At 33.4% G+C, this 26,905-nt stretch overlaps 1 protein-coding gene across 2 annotated transcripts in view; it reads left to right on the top strand.

The window, feature by feature from the left end:
* LOC143228984 (LIM domain only protein 3-like) overlaps nucleotides 1–26,905 on the top strand; it is a 139,457-nt gene that overhangs the window by 92,278 nt on the left and 20,274 nt on the right. For both annotated transcript variants that reach the window (XM_076460540.1, XM_076460539.1), the window contains one exon: nucleotides 3,759–3,979. In XM_076460540.1, the coding sequence (XP_076316655.1) occupies nucleotides 3,762–3,979 (218 nt within the window). In that variant the 5' untranslated portion in view covers nucleotides 3,759–3,761. The remainder of the gene's footprint in view (nucleotides 1–3,758; nucleotides 3,980–26,905) is intronic.

The following is a 26,905-nucleotide window of genomic DNA, read 5'->3' as shown; positions in this document are numbered from 1 at the left end:
AATTAATGAAGCGCAGTCGCGATTCTGGTTTCTTTGACACTGGAAAAGAGTATATCAGATATTTAAAGATTTATTAATGCTACTTAGACTACCTGACAGAATCAGATTAGTTTTGATCAGTCTGTAGACATAGAATTTAGTCTACAACGAGAAACATTAGGAACACAGCCAACAGGTAGTCAGTACCACTACTGTGACAGTGGTAGCGTCAATGTTAGCAACTACTGTGTGAAGTTTCACACTTCTTTATCAGGAGTTCCAGTACTTTCTCTTCTCTCTAACATAAAACTTCAACACGTTTTAACGCTTTAAAACTTTACGTCAAATCTGTTGGAATAACGAATACAAACTTCTTTCGTTGTTTGTCATCACACGTCTAAATTTGTATAACTTCTATATTTGTCTCAGACGTTTTGTGTACATTTCAGCACAGTGAAATGTAATTGTCATATGATGGTTCTTATACTTCAGTATAAATATTTTAAGTAACACGTTGCGTAATAAATCGGAAAAATGGATTAAATATTTTCTTCGGAGGAAGTAATGAGTGAAGATTTTAATAGAAATAACATTTCTGGAAATTTCAGTTCCTAAAAGTATATTGACTGTTTGGTGTTGCTTTGTTATCAAGCATATTCCAGTAATAAAATCTTCAAATGAAGGGCATTGTTTTAAAAGTTACCAAAAATACCACAACAAGATCCGTGAATGGATTCCCAGCGGTAGACAGAGCACAGATAGCCCCATTTTGCAACTTCACCCTAAAGCAAACAAACAAATGAACATGAGGAGGTTGCACACAGTATTTTCCGCGTCAGTGAGAACCAAGTAACAATGAAGATAAAAATACGCCATGTTTACAGAAGATCAGCTAACGATATACATTTCTTTATTATTCTTGTTTTTCTAAATGCTGACTCGAGCTGGAACGTTTTAAGTCTGTGAAAAATTTAAAGTAGTTATAATATCATTATGTACACTCTGTCTTGCTTTATTATGCTAAACTGTTTGACTGAAAATATCACCACAACAAGGTTTCATTAGTTTAACTTTTAAGATATAGCTACTAAGCATGCCAGTAATTCAGCGCAGTGTGCCATGAAGTACATAAGTATATTAGTTCTAAACGTAAGTTGACATTTATTCGATATGAGTACGAGATATTGCACGTATTTATATTCTTATTCACTTTTAATATAATTCTAAGAAAACATTCATGTGTTAAATGTAAACACAAATCTGCCCGGGAATTATGTTTTTTATCTGTTAATGTTCAAATATTTTTGAATATATATATATATGTATTCCATCTTTTCACAGTTGTCACTGGCCACCATATGTACAGAGGTTTGAGTGTGTTATATTAAAAGAAATTTAATATGCAAATCAATAAGTCATGTGAAAACCACAGCCAATATAAAGCTGAGGTAGAAAGACGTGTTAAAACTATATTTTGACTATAGTTGACATTACATAGATAGTAGGATGCCACCGGATATTTAACACTTTTGTGAAAAGTATGTATGAAATCTTTTCTACGCTCATTCATACGTTCAGATCACAAAGATGTGTTCGTATCATTTATAGAAAATTTCTGAAGTGTGAAAATTATTTTACTTGATATTTATTGGCAATAGAAAAATCAAATGAACATGGATCAACTTGAAGTACCAGGACTATCAAAAATGAAATCTGCAACAAGTCGTATTCCAGCTGATTCAAATAAAATGCAGCATCTTGTAACAAATGAAAACCCAGGAAGGTCAGTGGCAAAAACGGGATGAACATGTACCCCAGGAATAAATATATATATATATATCATAGTCAAGAAGGTATATGTCTAGTAAATGAAACTACTATGGTATAAGTTCACCAGTATAAGACTTTCAGTCATAGCTACCGTACATCTATTGCTTATCTCAAGCAGCTGGAGAATGAAACGGATATCCATCCTATCCTGTATTGGACTGTTGAAACGAGGACAAGGAAGCCATCAATCTGGTATACTAAATGGATTATGGAGAGCCTCCAAGATGAGTGATATGCTATTGACACAACAGTCGTGACATTATTTTGTGGCGAAACATACGCTGAAAGGTTATTGTTAAAATGCACGGTCATCAAATACAACATGAAAGACGTGATGACATAGAACGGAATGGAGTAGTGAGACTTGAAAATCGTTTTTAATTTAACGACCCCATCGTCTTCTCGAGATACATACAATTGTTGTGATCATTATTATTAACCTTTCTTATCCAATACGTAGAATATTATGGTTAAAACGATGATTGGCCAAATACTGAAAGTTTCCTGCTAAAAATGATCCTATCAGTGCAGATTGAGCCATAACAAAGTTCCAATAAAGAAACTAACTGTTGTGGACACAACATTTGTTATGTCTCAATGAGCATGTAAATACATACAGTCATTTTATGTCAGTTTTCGTTTATTTGCCTTTAATAGGTTATACACCATGATCCACAGTGTATTTTGAAACGAAATATTTCAAGCTTAGACTTACCCAAATTTAAACTAAATACTTCTAACGTCATACTGTGTAAGACACAACTGATACTTGTAACATTTTCTATTCGCCAGTACCGATGTTATGCAGATATTACGTATAACTAAAAAATGTCATTCAATGTAAAATGAACATTACTGAAGGTAATAAAATACATTAGACACGGATATAAAAATCACATGAATTATACGAGGATCAAACCTAACATAAACAATGAAGTATTGTGTTCGTATGAATCATAATTCACTTGAGACCACGTTTCTATAATCTAAAACGTTTCGTTCTGTTATTATAAAACCGTTATATAATCACTCAAATGATTTGCCGAAATCATTGATGTAAAGATAAAGAACAATGAATATAACTATGCTCAGTATTCAATGATAAGAAAATGTCCTTAATTTGAAATTGATTTGTGTCCTTCATAGTGATTTGATGCTTAAAGTAAATTTCAATTCTCTGATCGCTTCGTTTTCTCCGAGAAAGTTCGATTATATCTAGTTTCAAACCATGTTTTTATATCATATAAACATTTCATTTTAAAGACCAAAATACAAAGTTAATATGCAATAAAAAACTTTTTTAGACGTATTTTAGTTTAAGAATATGTGTGCTGGTCGGTGTGGAGACTGTCTCATGTTTCAATTGGAAGTTTACAGAGAATGTTTATGTAAATTTATATGAGTACAGCTTCAACATTGCGTGACGACAGGAGTGTACAAATCCAATTAAAACGTCCCTTCTTTACTTATATTTCCTTAATAAGCAAACGCTCGAGTACGTGTGTGAATAAGTTTTCGTTTGTTTGTTTGTTTTTGGATTTCGCTCAAAGCTACACGAGGGCTGTCCCTAATTTAGCAATGTAAGACTAGAGGGAAGGCAGCTAGTCATCACCACTCACCGCCAACTCTCGGGCTACTCTTTTACCAACGAATAGAGAGATCGACCGTAACTTTATAATTTCCTCACGGCTGAAAGGGCGAACATGTTTGGTGTGACGGGGATTCGAACCCGCGACCCTCAGATTATGAGTCGAGTGTCTTAACTTCCTGGCCATGCCGGGCCTCGAATAAGAGTGATATTTAGACTTTGTTTTTCAAATCGCATAAATTACTTTTATCACGTAGACAAAAACCATAAGAGTTGTTGGCATTATGTTTAAGAAAACACAATACATATTCGTTAGTGACTTTGAGAATGATCATTATTATTGTTATATAATGTCTGTTAGGAGATGGAAATTAAAGAGGAGAATAAGGTTCCTAATGCTGGGATCCCAGAGTGCGCTGGTTGTCAGAAAGTCATCCGAGAAAGATATCTGCTAAAAGCATTGGATCAGTTCTGGCACGAGGACTGTCTGAAGTGTACCTGTTGTGACTGTAGACTTGGAGAGGTGGGCTCCACTCTCTTCACCAAGGCCAATCTAATCCTCTGTAAGAGAGACTATCTCAGGTTAGTGAATAGATAATAATATTTAACTCGTATACTAAATAATCTATTTTCATCTCTTTCATCTAGCTTTCATTATCTTTAGTTCGTTAAGCATCAGAATGCCTTAAAGAATATAAGTAGCTTATCTTGGAAAGTTTCAACCGATTCAAAGATTTTTGCAAATTTCTATATAATTTGCACAAATGTTATGTGCGCTACAGCTGTTTATTTGAGATATATCGTTCATTAAGTTAGTATATAACATCTATAGAGTATAATAAGTCATGAAAGAAATATTGTTTTACGTATCAGGATAAACTGCATTTGTAATTTGAAAACAAAAAGTTTCGATATGAAAGTGTAAAACCTTGACTACGCTTAGTAATTGCACATCATAAACAGCAATGTCCGATGTATTGTTAAGATCTTTGTGTTACTATCAAATACGAATTATCAGTTCAAAACAAAAATACAAACAAAAATTAAAATATCGCAGATTAACATGAATCCTCTTCGTTTTTTTTTTTGTTATAGTTATTTGATATAAGTAAATCTTGATATATGCTTGAAACACTTGGAGTTACAATGATGTGGTGATAAGCAAATAAATTAGTAAAAACAGAACATAAATAAATAAAAGGAATACTTTTTACTAGAATATTCTTATTTTAAATAATACACGAGTTTCTTATTAATTATTATTTAATAAATAATTCAATACAAGACACAGACGTGGTATTCTCTCTTTTTAGTTGGAATATGTGATAAGACCTGTGTTGTATTTGTTCTATTCTTTTCCATCAAACTTTGTTTCTGTAAGAATTTTACTGTTCTAAACGTCTAAATTTAATTAGGAACAAAACTCCATTATCTATTGAGTCCCAGAACCATGTGTTAAGCAATAAAAACAAAATATTTAAAAATTTAACTTTTCTTCTGTTAACTCTATAGAAAGAGACCGTACGTATACTATTGTTCAATTATTCTTATTTACAGTTATTAAATGACAACAAAACTGATTGCAAGTCTTTCAGTTGGTCAGTTGCATCGATAAGTTTCTTTTTTACCAAATTGTCACTTATCACAGTCAAACCCCAAACAGAGTAATTTTTAAAACATTTATTTTTCCAACCATCGCTCACATTCTTTGTAAACTTCCATGATCAAGTTATTGGTGAAAACTAAGTGAAAGACACAATGCTATACTTTTCTTTTAATGAAATATCTGACAAGTGATGCCACAGTGGAAAATTTTGACGTTAACATCTTCAGTGATCTTGACATTTCCAGATAAAAACCCATAAAGAATAACAATTAATTTGCAACAATCCAATACCCAAGCCCCTTATAATATACTACAACAGGCAAATTTTAAGGCATTCATCCACCACGGAAAATAAACCCAATACATTGAGAAACTTCACTTAATTTAAAATGTCGTTGCATGTAGTCAGGAAAGGTCATGACATAACATGCGCAATTGTAATGAGAAACCCAATACATTAAGAAACTTCACTTAATTTAAAATGTCTTTACCTGTAGTCAGGAAAGGTTATGACATAACATGCGCAATTGTAGTGAGAAACCCAATACATTAATAAAATTCATTTAATTTGAAATGTCGTTACCTGTAGTCAGGAAAGGTCATGTCACAACAATGCGAAATTCTAGTGAGAAAACTTCATCTGAATGCCATGAGTCAGTGACAGATGGTATGTAGTAATCAAACACCACAGTTCTTATAACATTTCTAAAATCCAAATAACTTACCCTAAACACCAATCATATGTAAATATACCAGACAGATATAATTCTGAAAGAGAAATGCATGATTATGTCTGAGACTTTGGCGTAACAGCTCTCTAAGAACACAAGATTATTGTCCAACAAAAAGGACAAACCCCTTATAGATCAATAGTTATATTAATAACAAGATTATTGTCCAACAAAAAGGACAAAACCCTTATAGATCAATAGTTATAATAATAACAAGATTATTGTCCAACAAAAAGGACAAACCCCTTATAGATCAATAGTTATAATTATAACAAGATTATTGTCCAACAAAAAGGACAAACCCCTTATAGATCAATAGTTATAATTATAACAAGATTATTGTCCAACAAAAGGACAAACCCCTTATAGATCAATACTTATAATTATAACAAGATTATTGTCCAACAAAAGGACAAACCCCTTATAGATCAATACTTATAATTATAACAAGATTATTGTCCAACAAAAAGGACAAACCCCTTATAGATCAATAGTTATAATTATAACAAGATTATTGTCCAACAAAAGGACAAAACCCTTATAGATCAATACTTATAATTATAACAAGATTATTGTCCAACAAAAAGGACAAACCCCTTATAGATCAATAGTTATAATTATAACAAGATTATTGTCCAACAAAAAGGACAAACCCCTTATAGATCAATAGTTTAATTATAACAAGATTATTGTCCAACAAAAAGGACAAACCCCTTATAGATCAATAGTTATAATTATAACAAGATTATTGTCCAACAAAAAGGACAAACCCCTTATAGATCAATACTTATAATTATAACAAGATTATTGTCCAACAAAAAGGACAAACCCTTATAGATCAATACTTATAATTATAACAAGATTATTGTCCAACAAAAAGGACAAACCCCTTATAGATCAATAGTTATAATTATAACAAGATTATTGTCCAACAAAAAGGACAAACCCCTTATAGATCAATACTTATAATTATAAAACCCGGTATTAATTGTGTATAAGTGTTTGTGTTACATCGTTCTTGAAACTTTAACACTTTGTCAAACTACCACAATTTGCCTGAATCAAGTACTAGCACTTATTTTTACATTTAATTAAAATGTACAGTTACAGGTATTCAACAGTTAAAATTATATATTTAGAAACGTTTTTACGTATATAATCTTCTCTACAAGTGGGTTTTCTCGTCATCACGGATTATTCAACAGTTAGTACTCAAAACGCTTATCCAAGAAATAAAGTACTTTTTGTTTAATAAAAGAGTTGGTCCACTTTACCCAAAAGTCCACATTGAAGTGCAAAAACACAGAGACATAAACCGAGCGCTTTCAAAAGGTGGACATTTTTTTAGGGCCAAACTGGGAATAATTTTTGTTCTTCAAGAAGAAAGACTAACTTTTTGAAAGCATTCAGATTAAAGAGTTTCGAGTCTTTTGTGTTAAATTGATTTCTTAAATCTACATGTTGAAACACAAAAATAATAGTTTAAGGAAATATTACATGTAAAAATCTTCTCCAGTTTTTACTATATTTCTCTTATCAGTTCCTTTAAGAGACAATAAGGTGAGATCATTTGTCAAAGTTTCATTCCAAAATAAAATGTGAACAATCAACCATTAGGTTCACCAAAAGCATTAAGACTTTAATGCAAAACTTTTCCATAGACGTCATACAAAAATATGGATTTATGACATTGTGCTTTGACAAAAAAAAACCACAAAGTTTATCGCCTTTAATAAACTGTACACAATTACTTAATAAAAGAGTCACAACTACAGAAAAACAAAATAATTATATGATCTAGGAACTTACTATACACCACCACAAGCCTAGAGGTACTCAAATCGTCATCAGAGAACCGCATCACATGTAATTTCCGAGAAGTGGCAAAACAAACACCTCAAACAAAACAAACAGTGGTAGTCCTACAATATCTCACCAGGATGATTTTTTATTGTATGTTAAACAGAATTCTTCAACCCTTAAATGAACTATTCTATAGAGTGTGAAGTTATCAGAAATAAATAAATAAAACATTAATTAAGGTGTTCAGTTATCAAAACTAAATAAATAAGACATTACTTAAGGCGTGAAGCTATTAAAACTAAACAAATAAAACATTACTTAAGATGTTAAGTTATCAAAACTAATTGAATTAAACATTACTTGAAGTCTGAAGTTATCAAGACTAAATAAATAAAACATTACTTAAGGTGTGAAGTTATCAGAAATAAATAAACATTACTTAAGGTGTGAAGTTATCAAAACTAAATAAAAACATTACTTAAAGTGTGAAATTATCAAAAATAAATAAATAAACGTTATTTAAGGTGTGAAGCTATTAAAACTAAATAAATACAACATTACTTAAGATGTTGAGTTATCAAAACTAATTAAATAAAACATTACTTAAGGTGTGAAGTTATCAGAAATAAATAAACATTACTTAAGGTGTGAAGTTATCAGAAATAAATAAACATTACTTAAGGTGTGAAGTTATCAAAACTAAATAAAAACATTACTTAAAGTGTGAAATTATCAAAAATAAATAAATAAAACATTACTTAAGGTGTGAAGTTATCAAAACTAAATAAAAACATTACTTAAAGTGTGAAATTATCAAAAATAAATAAATAAAACATTACTTAAGATGTGAAGTTATCAAAACTAAATAAAAAATTACTTAAGGTGTGAAGTTATCAAAAATAAATAAATAAAGCATTACTTAAGATGTAAAGTTATCATAAATAAAACATTACTTAAGGTGTTGAGTTATCAAAACTAACTGAATAAAACGTTACTTAAGGTGTGAAGTTGTCAAAAATAAATAAATAAAACATTACATAAGATGAGAAGTTATCAAAACTAACTAAATAAAACATTACTTAAGGTAAACGTTATAAGTGCACGTTCTTGACAAGTGAATACTATCCCAAACGCGCAGGTGTACGTTCTTGATAATTAAATACTCGTGTGGGTGTACATTCTTAGTAGCCAAATTCTGTCCCAGACGTTTGCGTATGCTCTCTTGTCAACTGAATACTGTCACTAAACGTTTAGTTGTACCCTCTTGACAACTAAATAGTTCCAAACGTCTGGCTTTGCGCTCTTGAGATCTAATTAGTGTTCTAAAAATGCGGGTGTGTTTTCTTGACAACTAAATATTATTGCGGACGTGTGGGTGTGCCCTTGTGACATTTAAATACCATTCAGAGGAGGGAATATTTTGAATTTCCACTTGTTACTCGAGGTGTTGAGTTATCAAAACTAAGTAAATAAAACGTTACTTAAAGTGTGAAGTTATCAAAACTACGTAAATAAATCAAACATTACTCACGGTGTGAAGTTATCAAAACTAACTAAATAAAACATTACTCAAGGTGTAAAGTTATCAAAACTAACTAAATAACTCAAACATTACTCACGGTGTGAAGTTATCAAAACTAACTAAATAAAACATTACTCAAGGTGTAAAGTTATCAAAACTAACTAAATAACTCAAACATTACTCACGGTGTGAAGTTATCAAAACTAACTAAATAAAACATTACTCAAGGTGTAAAGTTATCAAAACTAACTAAATAACTCAAACATTACTCACGGTGTGAAGTTATCAAAACTAACTAAATAAAACATTACTCAAGGTGTAAAGTTATCAAAACTACGTAAATAAATCAAACATTACTCACGGTGTGAAGTTATCAAAACTAACTAAATAAAACATTACTCAATGTGTAAAGTTATCAAAACTAACTAAATAAATCAAACATTACTCACGGTGTGAAGTTATCAAAACTAACTAAAAACATTACTTAAGGTGTGAATTTATCAAAAATAAATAAAACGTTACTTAAAGTGTAAAGTTATAAAAAAATAACTGAATAAAACATTACTCAAGGTGTAAAGTTATCAAAACTAACTAAATAAATCAAACATTACTCACGGTGTGAAGTTATCAAAACTAACTAAATAAAACATTAGTCAAGGTGTAAAGTTATCAAAACTAACTAAATAAATCAAACATTACTCACGGTGTGAAGTTATCAAAACTAACTAAATAAAACATTACTCAAGGTGTAAAGTTATCAAAACTAACTAAATAAATCAAACATTACTCACGGTGTGAAGTTATCAAAACTAACTAAAAAACATTACTTAAGGTGTGAATTTATCAAAAATAAATAAAACATTACTTAAAGTGTGAAGTTATCAAAATGATTATAGTCTATTGAGTATTCTTAATGACACACATGTGTCGTGTACAAAAAAGAAAAAGAAAGAAGGAAGAAAAAATAAGTAAATCTGTGATTTACCTTCATACGTCCAACCTTGACGTTGTGCATTTACCATTTACCTTCATACGTCCAACCTTGACGTTGTGCATTTACCATACTTTCCCGGCACACACCGAATCACGTAAAGTGAACCTTCCATAAAGGATCGTTTCAATTCAAAATTAATTTACTGTTGTGGAAAATTCCACAGCATATCCTTGCTGCTAATTGTGAGTTTGTGATCGTTTTAGGATTTCACAATATTCTCAAAATTTAACTTTTATAGCTTTATTTCTTTGGAAACTGTTCAAGATAATCATAAACAGCTTCAGTAAATCAACCAGCGCTTGTTTCACCTACTCTTGTTACATACAGTTAGTACTAGATATATAAAACTTCCGTGTATGGTATGATTCTATAATTATTTGAGTTATATTAGCTTTGGCCGGTTTCTTAATTTGCCATATATACTATTGTTATAAGTCTCAATATTGTTATTGAGCTATCGCGAGGCTCATCGCGTTTATTTGTCGATTTTTACAAAATATTTAACTTTATTTATAACTTCCTGTTATCAGGTTCATGCAATTCGTTAACAGAGGGCAGAGGCTAGGTAATGTGGGAATTATTGTGTTAAACACACCTCATAGTTTAACACATTACATTATCTGTTTTACATTTAAGTTATATTGTGTTCACCGAATTAATATTCTAAATATGTATTCTATGTTATACACTCATTTAATTTCTCGTTTAATATTTTCTATCTTCGTAAATATTAATTATTTTTGCTGTATTCTCGGCAATGTCCTATTGTTTAATTTCACTGTAACATAACTTAGCAATTTATTTGAAATGTTAAACTCTTCTGAAATTATACTGTCTGGCCTGTTTAATGGGTTTTCATTGGTCACCAAACATTTTAGAGATTGTTGGAAATTTCTACTTACACACCATTACTCTGATATTACATTGTTCAATAAACATTAACTACATGACTGTACTTAAAGCTGACACCTATTGTTTGTGTATTTTATAACTTTCAACGACAGTTTTGATGAGAATGTTTAATATATCTAATTTTATTGTTTTATGTTTATATTATAGAGATATTTTTGTATTGTTAGATTAACTTAAGAATTTAATATTAACCTAAACTCTTACTTTAGTCAATATTATTAGATATTGCTAGGATTACAGTCCATAACATTGTTAACAGAATAGCCAATTAATGAAACAATGCATTCTAACCTTTAAAAGTAAAACATAAAAAACTATGTTTAATTAGTTCTAGTCATTGTAAAACTTCCTTTTACTTTCGTTTTAAGTAGGTAATTTCTTTCATTTCTATTTAATATTAATAAATGTATTATTGCATTTTGTCTCCTAAAGTTTTCGTGTGGTTATTTTGGGCTTTTCTGTCCAATACTCTTACCAGTGTTTGTCGAAAAAATAAAACAGAAAAATAACGGGTGTTCGTTCTCACCATTCAAAGCAAGGATAATTATCAGGTACGATCTTCCCAAACATTTGAATGTATAGAGGATGGGGGAATAAATTAATGTGACTCACGTATTTCTTTTATCATTTATATATTATGGGTAGGTTATATATTTTCTAGAACCTCTATTAAAAATTTTAATCCAATTACTGTAAACTGTGCTTTAAGACTTTCTTTCTAGCAGTAAGGTTTCCATGGCTTCACAAGTGGAGCTGTAAGAGACAGAGCAGTACCTGATGAAACCGATCATTCTCTCACTGTTCCTCACTCTTACTTGGTGATAATTTCTTGAAACATTTAGACATGCCACAATGTTTATCTCTTACCTTCAGCCAATTTTCAAAACTAGCATCCAATCCACACTTCGATGAAACTTAGCAAACACTTGGCACTGTTTACTTACTCTCGTTCGAATAGTAGGGCGCACAGTCACTGTGTTACTCAACTGAGAAACTAGAAATGAGAATAAGGCTTTATCAGCTCACCTCTAGATTGTAGGTAAGATGAAAAAAATAGTAATATCTGTGAAAAATATTTTTTATTGAATTACGCCTATTGGTAGATTCAATTTAAAAACAAGTTGAGAGCTCTTTCTCTTCAGAATAAAACCAAACAATTTTAAAGTTTAAATATTAACGTGTAAATTTTGTTTTCCAGCTTTAATAACGACTGTTTTTTTTTTGGAGGGGTGGATGTGGCCTAGTGGTTAGTGTGTCCGGACAGTAAATTCAAAGGTTGTTCGCGGGTCACTGACGATAAAGTCTGTTCCACAACTTGGGGCCATTGGTGAAGTGTAAACGTTACGGTGAAATATCACCAGTCGGTCAGATAGAAATGGTCATAAGCTGTGGTCAGTGTTTTTGGTTGTTTTCCCTCTAAGTCTATCAATATAAATTATAGACAGCTATGCGCAAATAGTATTTTGCGTAGATTTTCTCGAAATTTTCAAGAAAAACAATCTCCTCTTAGTTAACTTTTTTTTTAAATTAATGGATTCTTTCTACACCATATTCTGTTTGTTGTGTTAATTTAAAGCAGTAGAAGTTACTGTACTGTTTCAGCTATGGTGTTGTGTTACACCGTACTGTGTATGTCTGAATAATCTCGTCTTATTTAGCTGTGATGTTTGTTACACTGTACTGCGAATGCCTGAATATTCTCGTCCTATTTAACTGTGGTGTTGTGTTACACCGTACTGTGTTTGCCTAAATAGGTTCATGTGTTACATTGTTTGGAGATTAGGATAATAACGAGATCAGTACTAGAATACACGTGACAAACACAGTCTGGTTCTGACATTCTTGTTGACAGTTGATGTGAAAAACATCATGAGAACTGGTATTACAACATGTATTTACATATAGAAAACAGGTGACTCAAACCCGAACTCTAAAAAACAACAAAGCAACTCTACATGGTGGGAATTGTTAAAGAAACGAGAATGTTTTTTTTTGTGCGCAAAACAGTAGTAACCATTATAAAACGTGAACTAAAACTATCTTTATTTTCTTACTATCATTTCTGTACTTAAATATACGCGTTTAACGTAAACGAAAGAAATTTCTTCGTGATGGGTTTGTTTTCGTTGAAGAAGAAATGATAACAAACAATCATTTTCGCTTATTAAATCAATTATTCATCGAACTCAAATAAAAATACTTATCATTTTCTAGCACTAACAACTTAACTAATAATATCACCTCCTCTCACCTGTGTTTTCTACCGAGATGTTTACCAGGGTAAATTTACATAATATAATCGTAATCAAATACATATATGTTTTATTCATTTGGAAATGCACTGGGAACAGTTAGAAGCTACGAATTTGTGTAATTCATGAATATCTCATTAAACATCTTGAAAAATTGTTTGGAATTTAATTTCCAATATTTTCATCAAATTAATTTTATGAAACTTATAAAAGGAATCATTACGAATTAATACCACAACATAGTTTCTTGTAATTTTAAATATTAAAGTACAATAGATATGGTCCTTCACGATAGAGGACGCAATGTTAGACAAAAAAAATTAAAGTTAAACGCAAAGTGAAACATTGGGTTGTCTGTGCTCTGCCCACTACGGGTAACAAAACCCGGATTCTAGTGTTGTTAGTCTGCATACGTACCTGCTGTGCCATTGGAGGCGTCAAAAATGTAAACTATCTGGTAATAGTAAGGAAAAACTAACTAAATATAAACTAACTTAGTTCAGTATCCTTCGTCCCGTATTATGACAAGAACGACATTTTTTATTAGGCTTGTCCCATATTAAGCATTTATTAGACATCTCAACACAGTATTACCGTTAACACTGATTATTTATTTAAATGTTTAAACGCCGTTTTAAAATTTCTGAGAAATGAAGCTTCGAACAACGATGCTTTGAGGGACATAGCAAGAGAATAAAAAAAAATTGCTGCTTTGAATTGGGCTGGAAATGTTGTATATATATGTATGTGTGTGTGTAGCTACACTGCCGTCCTATTATAACTCTTATTAGAGTTTCGGTTAGAAAAAGTTGACCGCTAGTTCTGACTGATGTTCTGACTGAAAAACTAGACAATTTCAAACACACATTCCACAATTAAAGAATATTTATCTTTCTTTTTCTACCATTTTTTTCATGTCGTTATCTGAACTCTTGTACTTTAAATTGCAAGTTAATACATAATATTTTGGTCAAATTTAATGGTGGTATTTAACCGTTACTATTAATGTCAGGGGGCGCTAACATTAAACAAAAACAAAAAATGATTTAATTCATTTGTTGTTACTGTTGTTGTTTGTTATTCGACAAAGTTTTAATTTTTTCTTTGTAATTTTTCACTCGTAATTGTGGGTGCGCTTTCTATACAGTTAAACACTGTCCGAAACACGTCGAGGTACGTTCCTGACAAGAAAATGTTATTCCAAACGTTTTGATGTACACTTTTGACAACTGAATACACTCCTAAACGTTTTGGTGTACACTTTTGACAACTGAATACACTCCTAAACGTGTAGGTGTACGTTCTTGACAAGTGAATACTATCCCAAACGTGTAGGTGTACGTTTTTGACAAGCGAATATTGTCCCAAACTTATAAGTGCACGTTCTTGACAAGTAAATACTATCCAACGCGCAGGTGTACGTTCTTGATAATTAAATACTCGTGTGGGTGTACATTCTTAGTAGCCAAATTCTGTCCCAGACGTTTGCGTATGCTCTCTTGTCAACTAAATACTGTCACTAAACGTTTAGTTGTACCCTCTTGACAATTAAATAGTTCCAAACGTCTGGCTTTGCGCTCTTGAGATCTAATTAGTGTTCTAAAAATGCGGGTGTGTTTTCTTGACAACTAAATATTATTGCGGACGTGTGGGTGTGCCCTTGTGACATTTAAATACCATTCAGAGGAGGGAATATTTTGAATTTCTAATCATTGATAGAGCCTCTAACCACGATGTAAGTCACAAAACATAAAAAAGCTAGAACTCTTTATTGTCTGGCGGTTAGAGCACTCGACTTGTAATTTGCAGGTTATGTGTCTGAATTTTATAACCGAAAATAGTCGCCCTTTCAGCAGATGTAGACGTTTTAACATTACAGTCAATCTCACTATTCGTTAATAAAAAGAAATAACCCAGGATGGTGTTGACCAGCTGTCTTCTCTCTAGTCTATCACTCCGAAATTAGGGACGGTTAGCACAGATAGCCCTCGTGTAGCTTTGCGCGAAATTCAACAACAACAACCAAGACACTGTCATTGTTGGACTCAGCAGACAGCCCGATGTGGCTTTTCTATAAGAACACACACACTGTCATTGTAGCTATGGTTTATTTCTAGTGCTGTTTCAACAGTCTCCATGACATTTGATTTTATGAAATGCGGTTATATATGTATTAACTCTATAACAATTAAATGAAGCAGTGTATTGACTGTCTTTTATATATATATTATAAATCTATGCTCTGGCGTTCCAAAAGTAGAAAAGAGTATTGGACAAAATACTATAATACTAAAGTATCCAACAAAATATTACGATGGTATGATGTCGTACGAAATACCATAATATTATAGTATCCCACAAAATACTGTGATACTATAATATCACACATAATATTATGGTATCCCACTAAATATATGATACTATAATATCGTACAAAATACTGTATTATTTTCTATTAAAACTTGATAGGCGTGTCGTAAGAAAATAGTAATAATTTGGTTTTCAAGAAAAATGTTCCAACTCTTTTTAAGCGAATAAACTATGTTAACGGAGTAATACTCTCTACAAACCATGAATCTTATATATATATCATTGACTTCTAGTACAGCTGCTTGCGTCATTGAATTTGTCAAAATCTTAATTACTGTTATGTTTACCCGCTAGAGACCGTTGTCAGAATGCCAAACACGTCTGTATATTCAATAAAGGATAGTTATCATGACAAATACTGGACTAAAGTTATTGGCCAAACCTGACTATTGATACATTGTACACGAGTTTCTGTTTACAGTCGTAGTCACAGAACTAGTTCTAATTGGCTCAAAATATCAGTACAAGCATTAACCTAAGAATATCATTGCAACTATCAAACCTCAGGCTGTGATTAAAGTCGTTAATTACAAATAGTATAGCCAAGAGAAATGAGATACCTCGGACAACTAATCAAAGAGATATAGAAAATATGTCAACTCTATAATCTACAGAGATGTCAGTCTTAGAAGAGTCAGAGAAATAAAAACTTGCTATAAATATTATTATCTCAAAACTCCTAATAAATAAGAAGAAAAACATTTTCTGTTTAGATGGAAGTGAAGAAATCACTGTAGGAAGAAGTGGGGTACAATTTTAATAACTAAATAAACTGTTGTATGTAGAACAACAAATTTTGGAGTATTTCTGCCACAAACGTCACGCAAGGCTATGAGTTAAGTTTATGTCAGTTAACTTTATACCGTCCAGAAATTATAATGTAGTCTATAACGTACAAGCCTTGTGAGTTGAAGGAATGTTCTGATAGCCTTGGAACTGATGGTCTCTAAGGATTTTATTATGTGTTGAGGGTTTTACACTCTCGTAACAATGTTTTTGTTTGCGAGCTAAACATTACAACACGAACTCTTTTCTTGTTTTTCATCAAGAAATATGGTATTAATGCTTTGTATTCTGCAGTTAACAAAACGCCTTATGAGGCAAAGGACAAAGTGAGGTGATTTGAAAGTCGTATAGAAATACTAGTGGCAAGAAGCTGATAAAACACAACACAGACATGTTGGCTGTTATACAGTCTTTTAGTTCCATTTTATACGACGTAATGACGCACCAAATACTACTTCACAACGCAACAGTGTGTTTAAACAGACGCAGCTGTAAATTGAAAATTGCATGTCATTTATGTTGTTAGGTTAATTTGATTTACAGATTGTTATTGCTTACCTTTTATTTCCCATTCATTGTTATTCTAATACCAAGTACCCAGTGCTAATAAGATAATTTTAATACTGTCAGTGTCTTTTAGTAGTATATGCTTGAGGAGTTTAGCGCTGGCCTTAGCACAGACTCTTATATTTCCAGCCATTTCCTTAAGGTTCTTCTAGTGATAACGTACATTTCAACTTAATTTAAGTAACATCTATTCTTTCCACTTATTAAACACCAAGAAAAATTTGCTGAAGGCAAGAATTTCTGACTTTTCTAATGCACGTGCTGCATTACCAATAAAATATTAGTTGTCAGGTATTATATGAACTATTATATAGCATAAATAAATTCTTAACATTTTTATCAGTCTTTAACTAGGACTACTTGTTAAAGTAACTGTCATCTAGAAAAGTTAAAAAAAGATTAGAATTGGAAGTACATATCTGCTCTGCTAAGCCTAGTAGAATTGGACGTACATATCTGCTCTGTTAGGCCTAATAGGATTGGAAGTACATACCTGCTCTGCTAAGCCTAATAGAATTGGAAGTGCATATCTGCTCTGCTAGGCCTAATAGAATTAGAAGTACATATTTGCTCTGCTAGGCCTAATATTACCACTTTTAGCCTAGCTGCAGGTACAGTAATAATGTAAAAGAACTAATGTTAGTAAAAAAAGTTGTTAACTATTTATTTCATGACATGTCCGCATGACATTCTATGTATTATTATAGATTACTTTATCTGCTGTTTAATTATGATAAAATAAACAGATGAATAACTTTTTACTAGCGTTATTTTTTTAGTTCTTAGATATGTGTGTGATTTTGGTGAGTAGAAAACTCAGAAATCTTCGATGTTTATATCGCCACAACAATCACTCGCGTTATAACTCAGAAAAGCTTGTATTTGGGTAAAAATAAATAAAACTCCTAAACAACAGAGAGCCTTACAAGATGATTTACCACCTTTGATAGATCCTTAAAAAGAAAATATAAATGTCCAGCGTATTTAATCGAAAGAACTATATTAATTAGCGTGTCGATCTGCGGATCGCAGAGTCCAAGATTCGAGTCTTAATTTTGCTGATTACGAATTGCATTTCATATATTTGCGTGTTACAAAGGCAAAAGTTCCTTTATTTCGCTCAAATAGCTGACAAACGTCACAGTAGTAGCTGCCCCTCCCTGTAGTTAGTAGTTTGTTAGTATGCCTGATCTGGTCGTTTGTACCAAGTTTCTCATAAGGTGCCTCTCGTGTTAAGTTTTCTACTCTTTATTTAATCCACTGTGTGTTCAGTTTTCTTTATAAATGTGGCAATAACTTCAGATTTTAGCGAAAACCTTGTCGTTAACAAATTTGTAAATGAAAGGAAATCTTTTATTAATTGATATGTTATTAAGTAAAGCTTTTTAACAACAATCTATATTCCCAGAAAGGACAACAAATTAAAAAGAAAGCAACCAGCTTCCGTGTTTAAGCTCAGAAGCTTCCCATTGGCACAGCGGTATATCTGCGGACTCCAACCGCTAGAAACCGGGTTTCGGTACCGGTGGTAAACAGAGCACAGATAGGCCATTGTGTAGCTCTGTGCTTAATTCCAAACAGTAATGGTAGCAGTTAAGCTCAGACATCTGTGTATTGTTGTAATCAGTTAAGCTCAGACATCTGTGTATTGTTGTAATCAGTTAAGCTCAGACATCTGTGTATTGTTGTAATCAGTTAAGCTCAGACATCTGTGTATTGTTGTAATCAGTTAAGCTCAGACATCTGTGTATTGTTATTATCAGTTAAGGTCAGACATCTCTGTATTGTTCTAATCATTGTATGATATTCTGATTACATTTAAAAGCCCCCCGCTGGTACAACGGTAAGTCTACGGATTTACGACGCTAAAATCAAGGGTTCGATTCCCCTTGATATACTCAGCAGATAGCCCAATGTGGCTTTGCTATGAGAAAAAAAAAACACACGTATTTAAAAGATTAATCTATTCAGAACGTTATTTGGGTTCAGGGAAATAGTTAATTATATACAAAGCCTAGTTTAGAGAATATAAGTGGTCCGGCATGGCCAAGTATGTTAAGGCATTTGACTCGTAATCCGAGCGTCGCAGGTTCGAATCTCCGCCGCACCAAACATGCTCGCCCTTTCAGCCGTGGGAGCATTATAATGTGACGATAAATCTCACTATTTGTTGGTAAAAGAGTAGCCCAAGAGTTAGCGGTGGGTGGTGATGACTAGCTGCCTTCCTTCTAGTCTTACACTCCAAAATTAGGGACGGCTAGCGCAGATAGACCACGAGTAGCTTTGAGCGAAATTACAAACAAATCAGAATATGAAAAGTTATGAATACTTAAAAATAAATGGATTTTAAAAATCTGGACGACTCTTTTCTTGATAACTTTTATCACAATTTTTCCCTGTTTTGAATTTTCTGTAAATGAAAACAAACATTTCGCAAAGGAAAGAAATTTTGTAATTATAGTGCTAATCATTTGATATTAAAATATATTACAATCTTTTTTATTACACCAGAATTGTATTGTTGAATACTTTTACTTCGTTAGAGATGTAGATGTAATTCAGTGTTTTACGTGAGTATTATTACTCGTTAGAAATGGAATGCTCCTATTGACACAGCGGTATGACTGCGGACTTACAACGCTAGAATACGGTTTCGATACCCGTCGTAAGCAGAACACAGATAGCAGATTGTGTACATTTGTGCTTTATTACAGACAATTGTTGTTTGTTTTTGAATTTCGCACAAAGCTACTCGAGGGCTATCTGTGATAGCCATCCTTAATTTTTCGGTGTAAGACTAGAGGGAAGGCAGCTAGTCATCACCACCCACCACCAACTCTTGGGCTACTCTTTTACCAAGAATAGTGGGATTGACCGTCACTTTATAACGCCCCCACGGCTGGGAGGGCGAGCAGGATTACGAGTCGCACGCCTTACTCGTTAGGACATGCCAGGCCTTATAACAGACAATCAAATTCAAATAAAGTACTTTTTGATGAAGCGATCAATTCCATTATCCCTGGGTAAAAAGTACCCTGGCGTTTATTGATGTTCATCAGCTACCTTACCTCTAGTTTATCATTTCAAAATTAGAGAAATGATTGTTTGAAATTAATCACAAGGGTACACAATGTGTATCGAAACCCGGTTTCCAGCTGTGTTAGTTCGCAGACATAACATACTGCTGTGCCACGGGGGTGGGGCAAAAATGAGAGAACGTTAGCACGGATACATCTCGAGTAGCTCTGCGTAAAATTCAATAAAATAAAATATTAATTATATCAGTAATAATGGAGTGCAAATATATATACGGATAAGTTCATATTTTTTGCCTTAAAGAATCCGATACCCTTTTCATTTGGGAACACATAAACTGGCGTACGTTAAAGCAATTACGTTGGGAATTACTCATATTATATGTACTTTGAAGAGCGAATACACATTCAGATAAATATATTCTCGCTACCGTTTCTTTTTCTTTTGAGTTAAATAAACATCGAATATAGAATTAAGAGCAAACTGTATTCACCGCTTTAAAAATATTTTCTCTTAGGAGTTTGAAAGGCACAGCTATTAGAATTATTCATAAGTACTTTCTCTTCTTTTTTTAAACAAATTTTTACTTTTTGAACGATCTAACGTTTTCCCACAAACTGATGTGTTAATGTTTAAAATTTGGAGTTAAGTATTAGTGTACATGTTAAGAACAAAATATCACAATACCATATCTTCCGAGTGGACTCAGTAGAAGCCCAATGTTCACAAGCCATCCGTTATGCCTGTTAATGTTACACAGTCGTAGGTGGCTATTTGATTTATTAGTTGAAACTGACCAATAGCATCGAAAAGTTCTCTGAAACTTTCTTGAAAGAAAACTTCTGAAAACCTCGTTACCTTTGCATCGAATTATCGAGCTTTGTTGAGGGAACACGTATTATGTTGCATAAACTTCACAGCGCAGCAGTGCTGTCACCTAGAGAAGATAATCTTATAATTCGTCTTTATAAGTGTGTCTCGTTTTTCTTCGTTTTTTTTTAGAATCAGGTGAATAGCTTGTGAACTACCTTGTAATCAATGGATACTAACTTACTTCTGTGTTGTATTGTGAAACTGCAGACTTAATAAAAAAGGTTACATTAAAATTGTTTAACGTTAATTTAGAAACATCTTAGAATTCGTTGGCTTGCTATCTGTGCTGTGGTTACTATGGGTATTGAAACCCCGTCTTTAACATGATATCCTTTTAGATTCATTGCTGAGCCACCAGGGAGCCTCCTTAAACTTATGTTTGGTTTAAATTTCGCGCAAAGCTACACAAGGGCTATGCGTGCTAGCCGTCCCTAATTTAGCAGTGCAAGACCAGAGGGAAGGCAGCTAGTCATCACTACCCACCGCCAATTCTTGAGTTACTCTTTTGCTAACGAAAAGTGGGATTGACCGCCAATTGTAACACACCCACAGCTGAAAGGGCGAAAATTATGGTGTGACGGGGATTCGGACCCGCGACCCTCAAAGTACGAGTCGAGTATCTTAACCACCTGCCCTACCTGAGGATTTTTCAAATATGGTTACAACTTGCCACAATTTTAACAATTTAATGACGCACAAATTATTAATCAAATATTAAGAAATTAGATTAACTCATTATAATTGAATGAAGACTGAAATTAATAACATGCTGCATGAATAGGCCTAATTCTTTATGTTAAAGTGAAATCTAAGCCTTGTGTTAGTGGACAAAGAAACACAAAACAGGTTGTTGTAAGAAAGATCAATCGGTAGATTTTTTTAGCTCGAGACAAAACCAAACGAAAAACTGTGTAATCAGTAAACAACACATTAATTATTTTTTCTAAATGAAATCTAACGACCTTCTTAATTAATGCCATTTAAAAATGTAAATTTCCTCACTACAAGTAAAAAAAAAACGAATTATTGCTCACGTCGATTTCTTTTCCATTGGAGACATTTTATAAAACGTATCATTATATTCAATTATTCCTCACTTTTATATATTCAATAAGTTCTTTCCCTAAGGTAGGAGGCGCTAATTCACCTTATAGTAATGATATTAATTTCATTTGAAAATCAAATAGCACAACGCAATTAGCTAGTTTTTACCTTGTTTCTCGTGAAATCCACATTCGAAGTAGATTACCTGTCTATAACGTATTTTTTCTGTGGTATTAAACTTTTAGGTAAATACTGTATAAAGAATGAGGAAAATAATAAAAAATGTTTTTTTTATTAAAATGTCGAACACACGAATATTTAGGAAAATAACGTATTCCACTATATATCAATCTCAAAATGTAAAAATTTTATCTTCTTTGTTTATCAGCACAAATTTCATGGCCAGGCGATTAGGACGCTCGACTCGCAATCTGGGGCCCTGCATGGCCAGGCGATTAGAGCACTCGACTTGCAATCTCTGGGTCACGGGCTCAGATGCTTGTCACACCAAATATGCTCGCCCTTTCAGTCTTTGGGGCGTTATAATATGCAATCAAGCCCATTATTCATTGGTAAAAGAGTAGTCCAAGAGTTGACGGTGGGTGATGATGACTAGATGCTTTCCCTCGAATCTTACTCTGCTAAATTAGGGGCGGTTAGCGCAGTTAGCCCTTGTGTAGCGTTGCACGAAATTTAAAAACAAAATCAACAGCACAAAGTGATACAATGTGCTATCTGTGCTGTACCCATCAAGCTCCTCTTCTTCCCATTGGTACAGAGATATGCATGCGGACTCACAATAATAGAATACGGGTTTCGATAGTCGTGGTGAGCAGAGCACAGGTAACCTATTGTGTTGCTTTGTGCTTAACTTCAAACAAACAAATACAAGGATGGAAATCCAGTTTTTGTTGTTATAAGCCGGCAGACTTACCTCTGAGCCACAAGGAAGGGTTTATTTAAGATTAAATATCTCAGAGGTTGTTACGTTTACGAAAATTAATTCGTGTCGTTAAACTAAAAGTATCATCTGTATGAAATTTAATTTCGTTTTACGTGATTGATAGTTAGAGTAAATCGTGTTACGTGATTGGTAGTTAGAGTAAATCGTGTTACGTGATTGATAGTTAGAATAAATCGTGTTACGTGATTGATAGTTAGAGTAAAAGCGAAGTCCACAATATTCCATCAACTTATTGAGTAAGTTATAACCCTCGTCGGATAAAAATTCCGTTGAATATATGGCATAAATATTCCAAATTGCAAACAGGAATTTCTGTATAAATTAGATCAAAATTAAAGAAGCACTTTATAACGCAAAAGATACACATACGTAATAAAGATTCAGTAGAATGGTAACTCATATTACTACAGAAGAAATTTAACAGTTAAAGCTCTAAGACGTTATTAGGTAAAATATGTATGTATATGATGGCCTTAAATTACATGGAGTCACCCAAGCAATAAGCACGTTATTACGCTTAATATTAAAGATATTCTTATAATTTGTATATGTTTAATAAGAGAAGCCTCACATCCCCCCCTTTATAAACTTATTTTACTCATATGTAATCAATATAGTTATGCCTCAGGATGTGAATGGACACTACGCTATATATTAAGGTTATGCTGTACAACAGTCTCATTTTCTCTCGTTGTACGTACATAATAACATTATGGCTTTTGCATTATTTAGATGAAGCCCTCTTTCTTATTTTCATGGCAGTAGTTATTACAATGAAAAGGTCTTTGTCGTCTCCCTAGGATCTACGCGAAGGTTTATTGGATTTTATAATTCGTTTAAAGCTAGCATCATATATGTAAACTGTCATTTCAAATACGTTTATTATACAGCTATGTCCAATTGTACACGTTCCACGTATGCACACATACGAAAAACATATGTATAATAGTTTATTCTTGCATTACATATACAATGGGGCTGATTGAACAGAATCTATGGCAAATTATCAAGTCTAAAACGATAGTGCAGGCCTGTTTTTGAGGATAAAGCGAAACGTTTTTTCGACAATTACATGCACAATGTCAACACATAAGATGATGCATTCTATTGTTAAATGAGTAATTAATTCTTGATGTATCTGCAGACAACTTCAGGCCTGCGAGATACCACATATTTCAAGCTATATACTGCTATGTAAAGCGAGTAATCCGAGATACTTCTTCTAACCTGTGGACAACTTCACGGTTGTGGAATGTCATCTTAAACACATTTCTTAAACTTTATAGAGTTATTTAAAGGGAGTAATCCAAGAAACCTCTTCTAATCTGTGGACAACTTCACGGTTGTGAGATGTCATCTTAAACACAGTTCTTAAGCTGTATACTGTTATGTAGAGGAAGGGGTAATCCTAGGTAAATCTTCTAATCTGTGGACAACTTCACGATTCACAACTGTAGGTTGCCATCATAGAAGCATCACTTAAGTTGAAAACTACTAATTAAGGGGGGGGGGTCTACGTACATGCTTCATCTGTGGACGACTTCGCGACTTGGGATATCATTCTAGATTCATCTCTTCAGCTGCATACTGCTGTGAAAAGGGGTAATCACATGCTCTAATCTGCAATCTCACTGCTGTGGGGTGTCATTTAAAATACATCTTTTAAGGAGTGTACTGCTACGTAAGTGAAGTAATCCTAGGTTAGTATATTAATCTGTGAACATCTCTGCGACTGTACGTTTACATTTGTGCCTGGCATGGCCAAGCGCGTAAGGCGTGCGACTCGTAATCCGAGGGTCGCGGGTTCGCGCCCGCGTCGCGCTAAACATGCTCGCCCTCCCAGCCGTGGGGGCGTATAATGTGACGGTCAATCCCACTATTCGTTGGTAAAAGAGTTGCCCAAGAGTTGGCGGTGGGTGGTGATGACTAGCTGCCTTCCCTCTAGTCTTACACTACTAAATTAGGGACGGCTAGCACAGATAGCCCTCGAGTAGCTTTGTGCGAAATTCCAAAACAAACAAACAAAAAGTTTCCATTTATCGCGAAAGTTGTATTTCTGTTCATCGTCCGATTGCTAAAATTATACCTCATGCATATAAAATAGAAAAAATTTAGCTTGAAGTTTGGTAAATCATAAAATATTATAATCTCGGTCAAAACAAAGTGAATATGGCACGATATAAATGTAAGATTTTAACTGTATGTTCATGTTGAAAATGAGTTGTTAACGGAATTGTGGTATCCACCTTTTTGCACACCAGTACTTTCTTCAGTTACATCTATCTCCCATGTTCTAGACGTTTCTATGGTTTTCTGACGGATTCTTTTTCTCAGAGTTTCAAATGCTTCGAAAAATCTCTCTTTTGAAAACTCCTCACCCATAACATTGATGAATGGATTTCGCCTGCATCCTTCATAAGATATAACACGGGCTTATGTTTATTTGGCCTATGATTCTTATCTGGTCTTACTTAAAAGTCAGCCTCGTGACACATGGTGCAACTCACGATAACGCCAGACAGCGGCTGTAGGTTTCTAACGTTCTGCTTACAAGCCTGGTCCCGCTGGGAGCCGTTAACCCACCATTGGATTACAAGCAGAAAAGTTTCTACTGGATTTCTGAAGCACTTGAGTGCCATAACGGTAAATACTCCTTGATTTGAAATTCGACTCTTATTCACCGAAGCGTACTTTACCGACGTTTTACTCCGCACAGTTTTGTTTTATTGGCTATAATGGCTTGCCATTTCTCGGGATCAGATAAGTGCGGCCAGGTAATTGATCCGGGCGTGCTGTTCATGTAAATCATCTAATCGGACGAGAGGCCGCCGCGCTACGACATGCCTAATGGGCCAATAACGACTTTTACAAAATGCAACGTACGGGAAAAGCACTAAAGTGCAAGCGTTTTACTTCAGTTCCTCATAAGGCGCGTGTTCCAGAAGAGGCTTATCGGGCCTAAGCTTGAACTGATTTTGATAATGGATGTAATGGTCATGCAAGAGGGCTTACTGTTTAGTGTAACGATACTCCGCGCTCAAATAAAATCATACACGTTCAGCCTGCTAAAAGATAATTTGGTGGAAATTAAACTCCTGAACAAAATCGCTCCTTTCCTTACCTCCTTCTGTTTTTGTACCTAAATGAATTCGTTAATGGTATTGCGTATACCTATCTTAATCTTGTTATATATATTTTACAAGAATGTTCCTCTATATTCTACTTACGTTACTCACACTATAGCCTTTAACAATGTTGCCCAATTGCAATCAGCAAGTCAACATTAAAGTTATGTTTAAACTTCATTTCTGAGTGTTCTCACCTGGCGGCTGTGTGCATAAGTAGCATATTAGTTTGATATACTTGTGTGCCAAAGTTGTCAGGACTGGTAATGAAGAAGGGCGCTTTATACGCTTATTGTGTTTAAATTTACTACAAGACGCGTTCTGCTTGCGGTGGAGATAACTGTATCCACAGTAACGGCCTTGTTTTGTAGCAAACAATCTAAATAACCACCATCTGAGACAGAGCCTATGCACTCTTTGAGACATTATTTTTCAACATGCATTATTCACGAGTTCCAATGTCACAACTTATCAACTGCATTACCCTAAGAAAATCGATGTCAACAGTATTGTGAAGAGCAAGAGGAAAGATTTGTCTCTCCAAAACATTGATTCTTTGTTCAAAAATAAACCACATACTTCACAGGTGAACCGGTAACAAGAAGATTATAATGATAGATAATTTAATTACAGTTAGGAGAGTGTGTTTTAAAATGATTTTAATGAAGAAATGTTTTCACAGCAAGACCTAACGACCGAGTAATTTGGCCGTTGGTGTCGAGAGTATCTCATCGACAGTTGAGACTGAGGTGGAAAAATTTTATTAATATAATACATTAATTGAAGAAGATATATTAGTACGAAGGACTACAGTGACAGGAATAGTTAACCCATATACATATACATAACTAGCGACTAGAGTGTCTAACAGTGACAGGAATAGTTAACCCATATACATATACATAACTAGCGACTAGAGTGTC

This window comes from Tachypleus tridentatus, chromosome 10 (assembly GCF_004210375.1).
Source record: "Tachypleus tridentatus isolate NWPU-2018 chromosome 10, ASM421037v1, whole genome shotgun sequence".
Taxonomy (NCBI): domain Eukaryota; kingdom Metazoa; phylum Arthropoda; class Merostomata; order Xiphosura; family Limulidae; genus Tachypleus; species Tachypleus tridentatus.
Note: the sequence above shows the minus strand (reverse complement) of the source record. Positions and strands in the feature narration are given on the sequence as shown.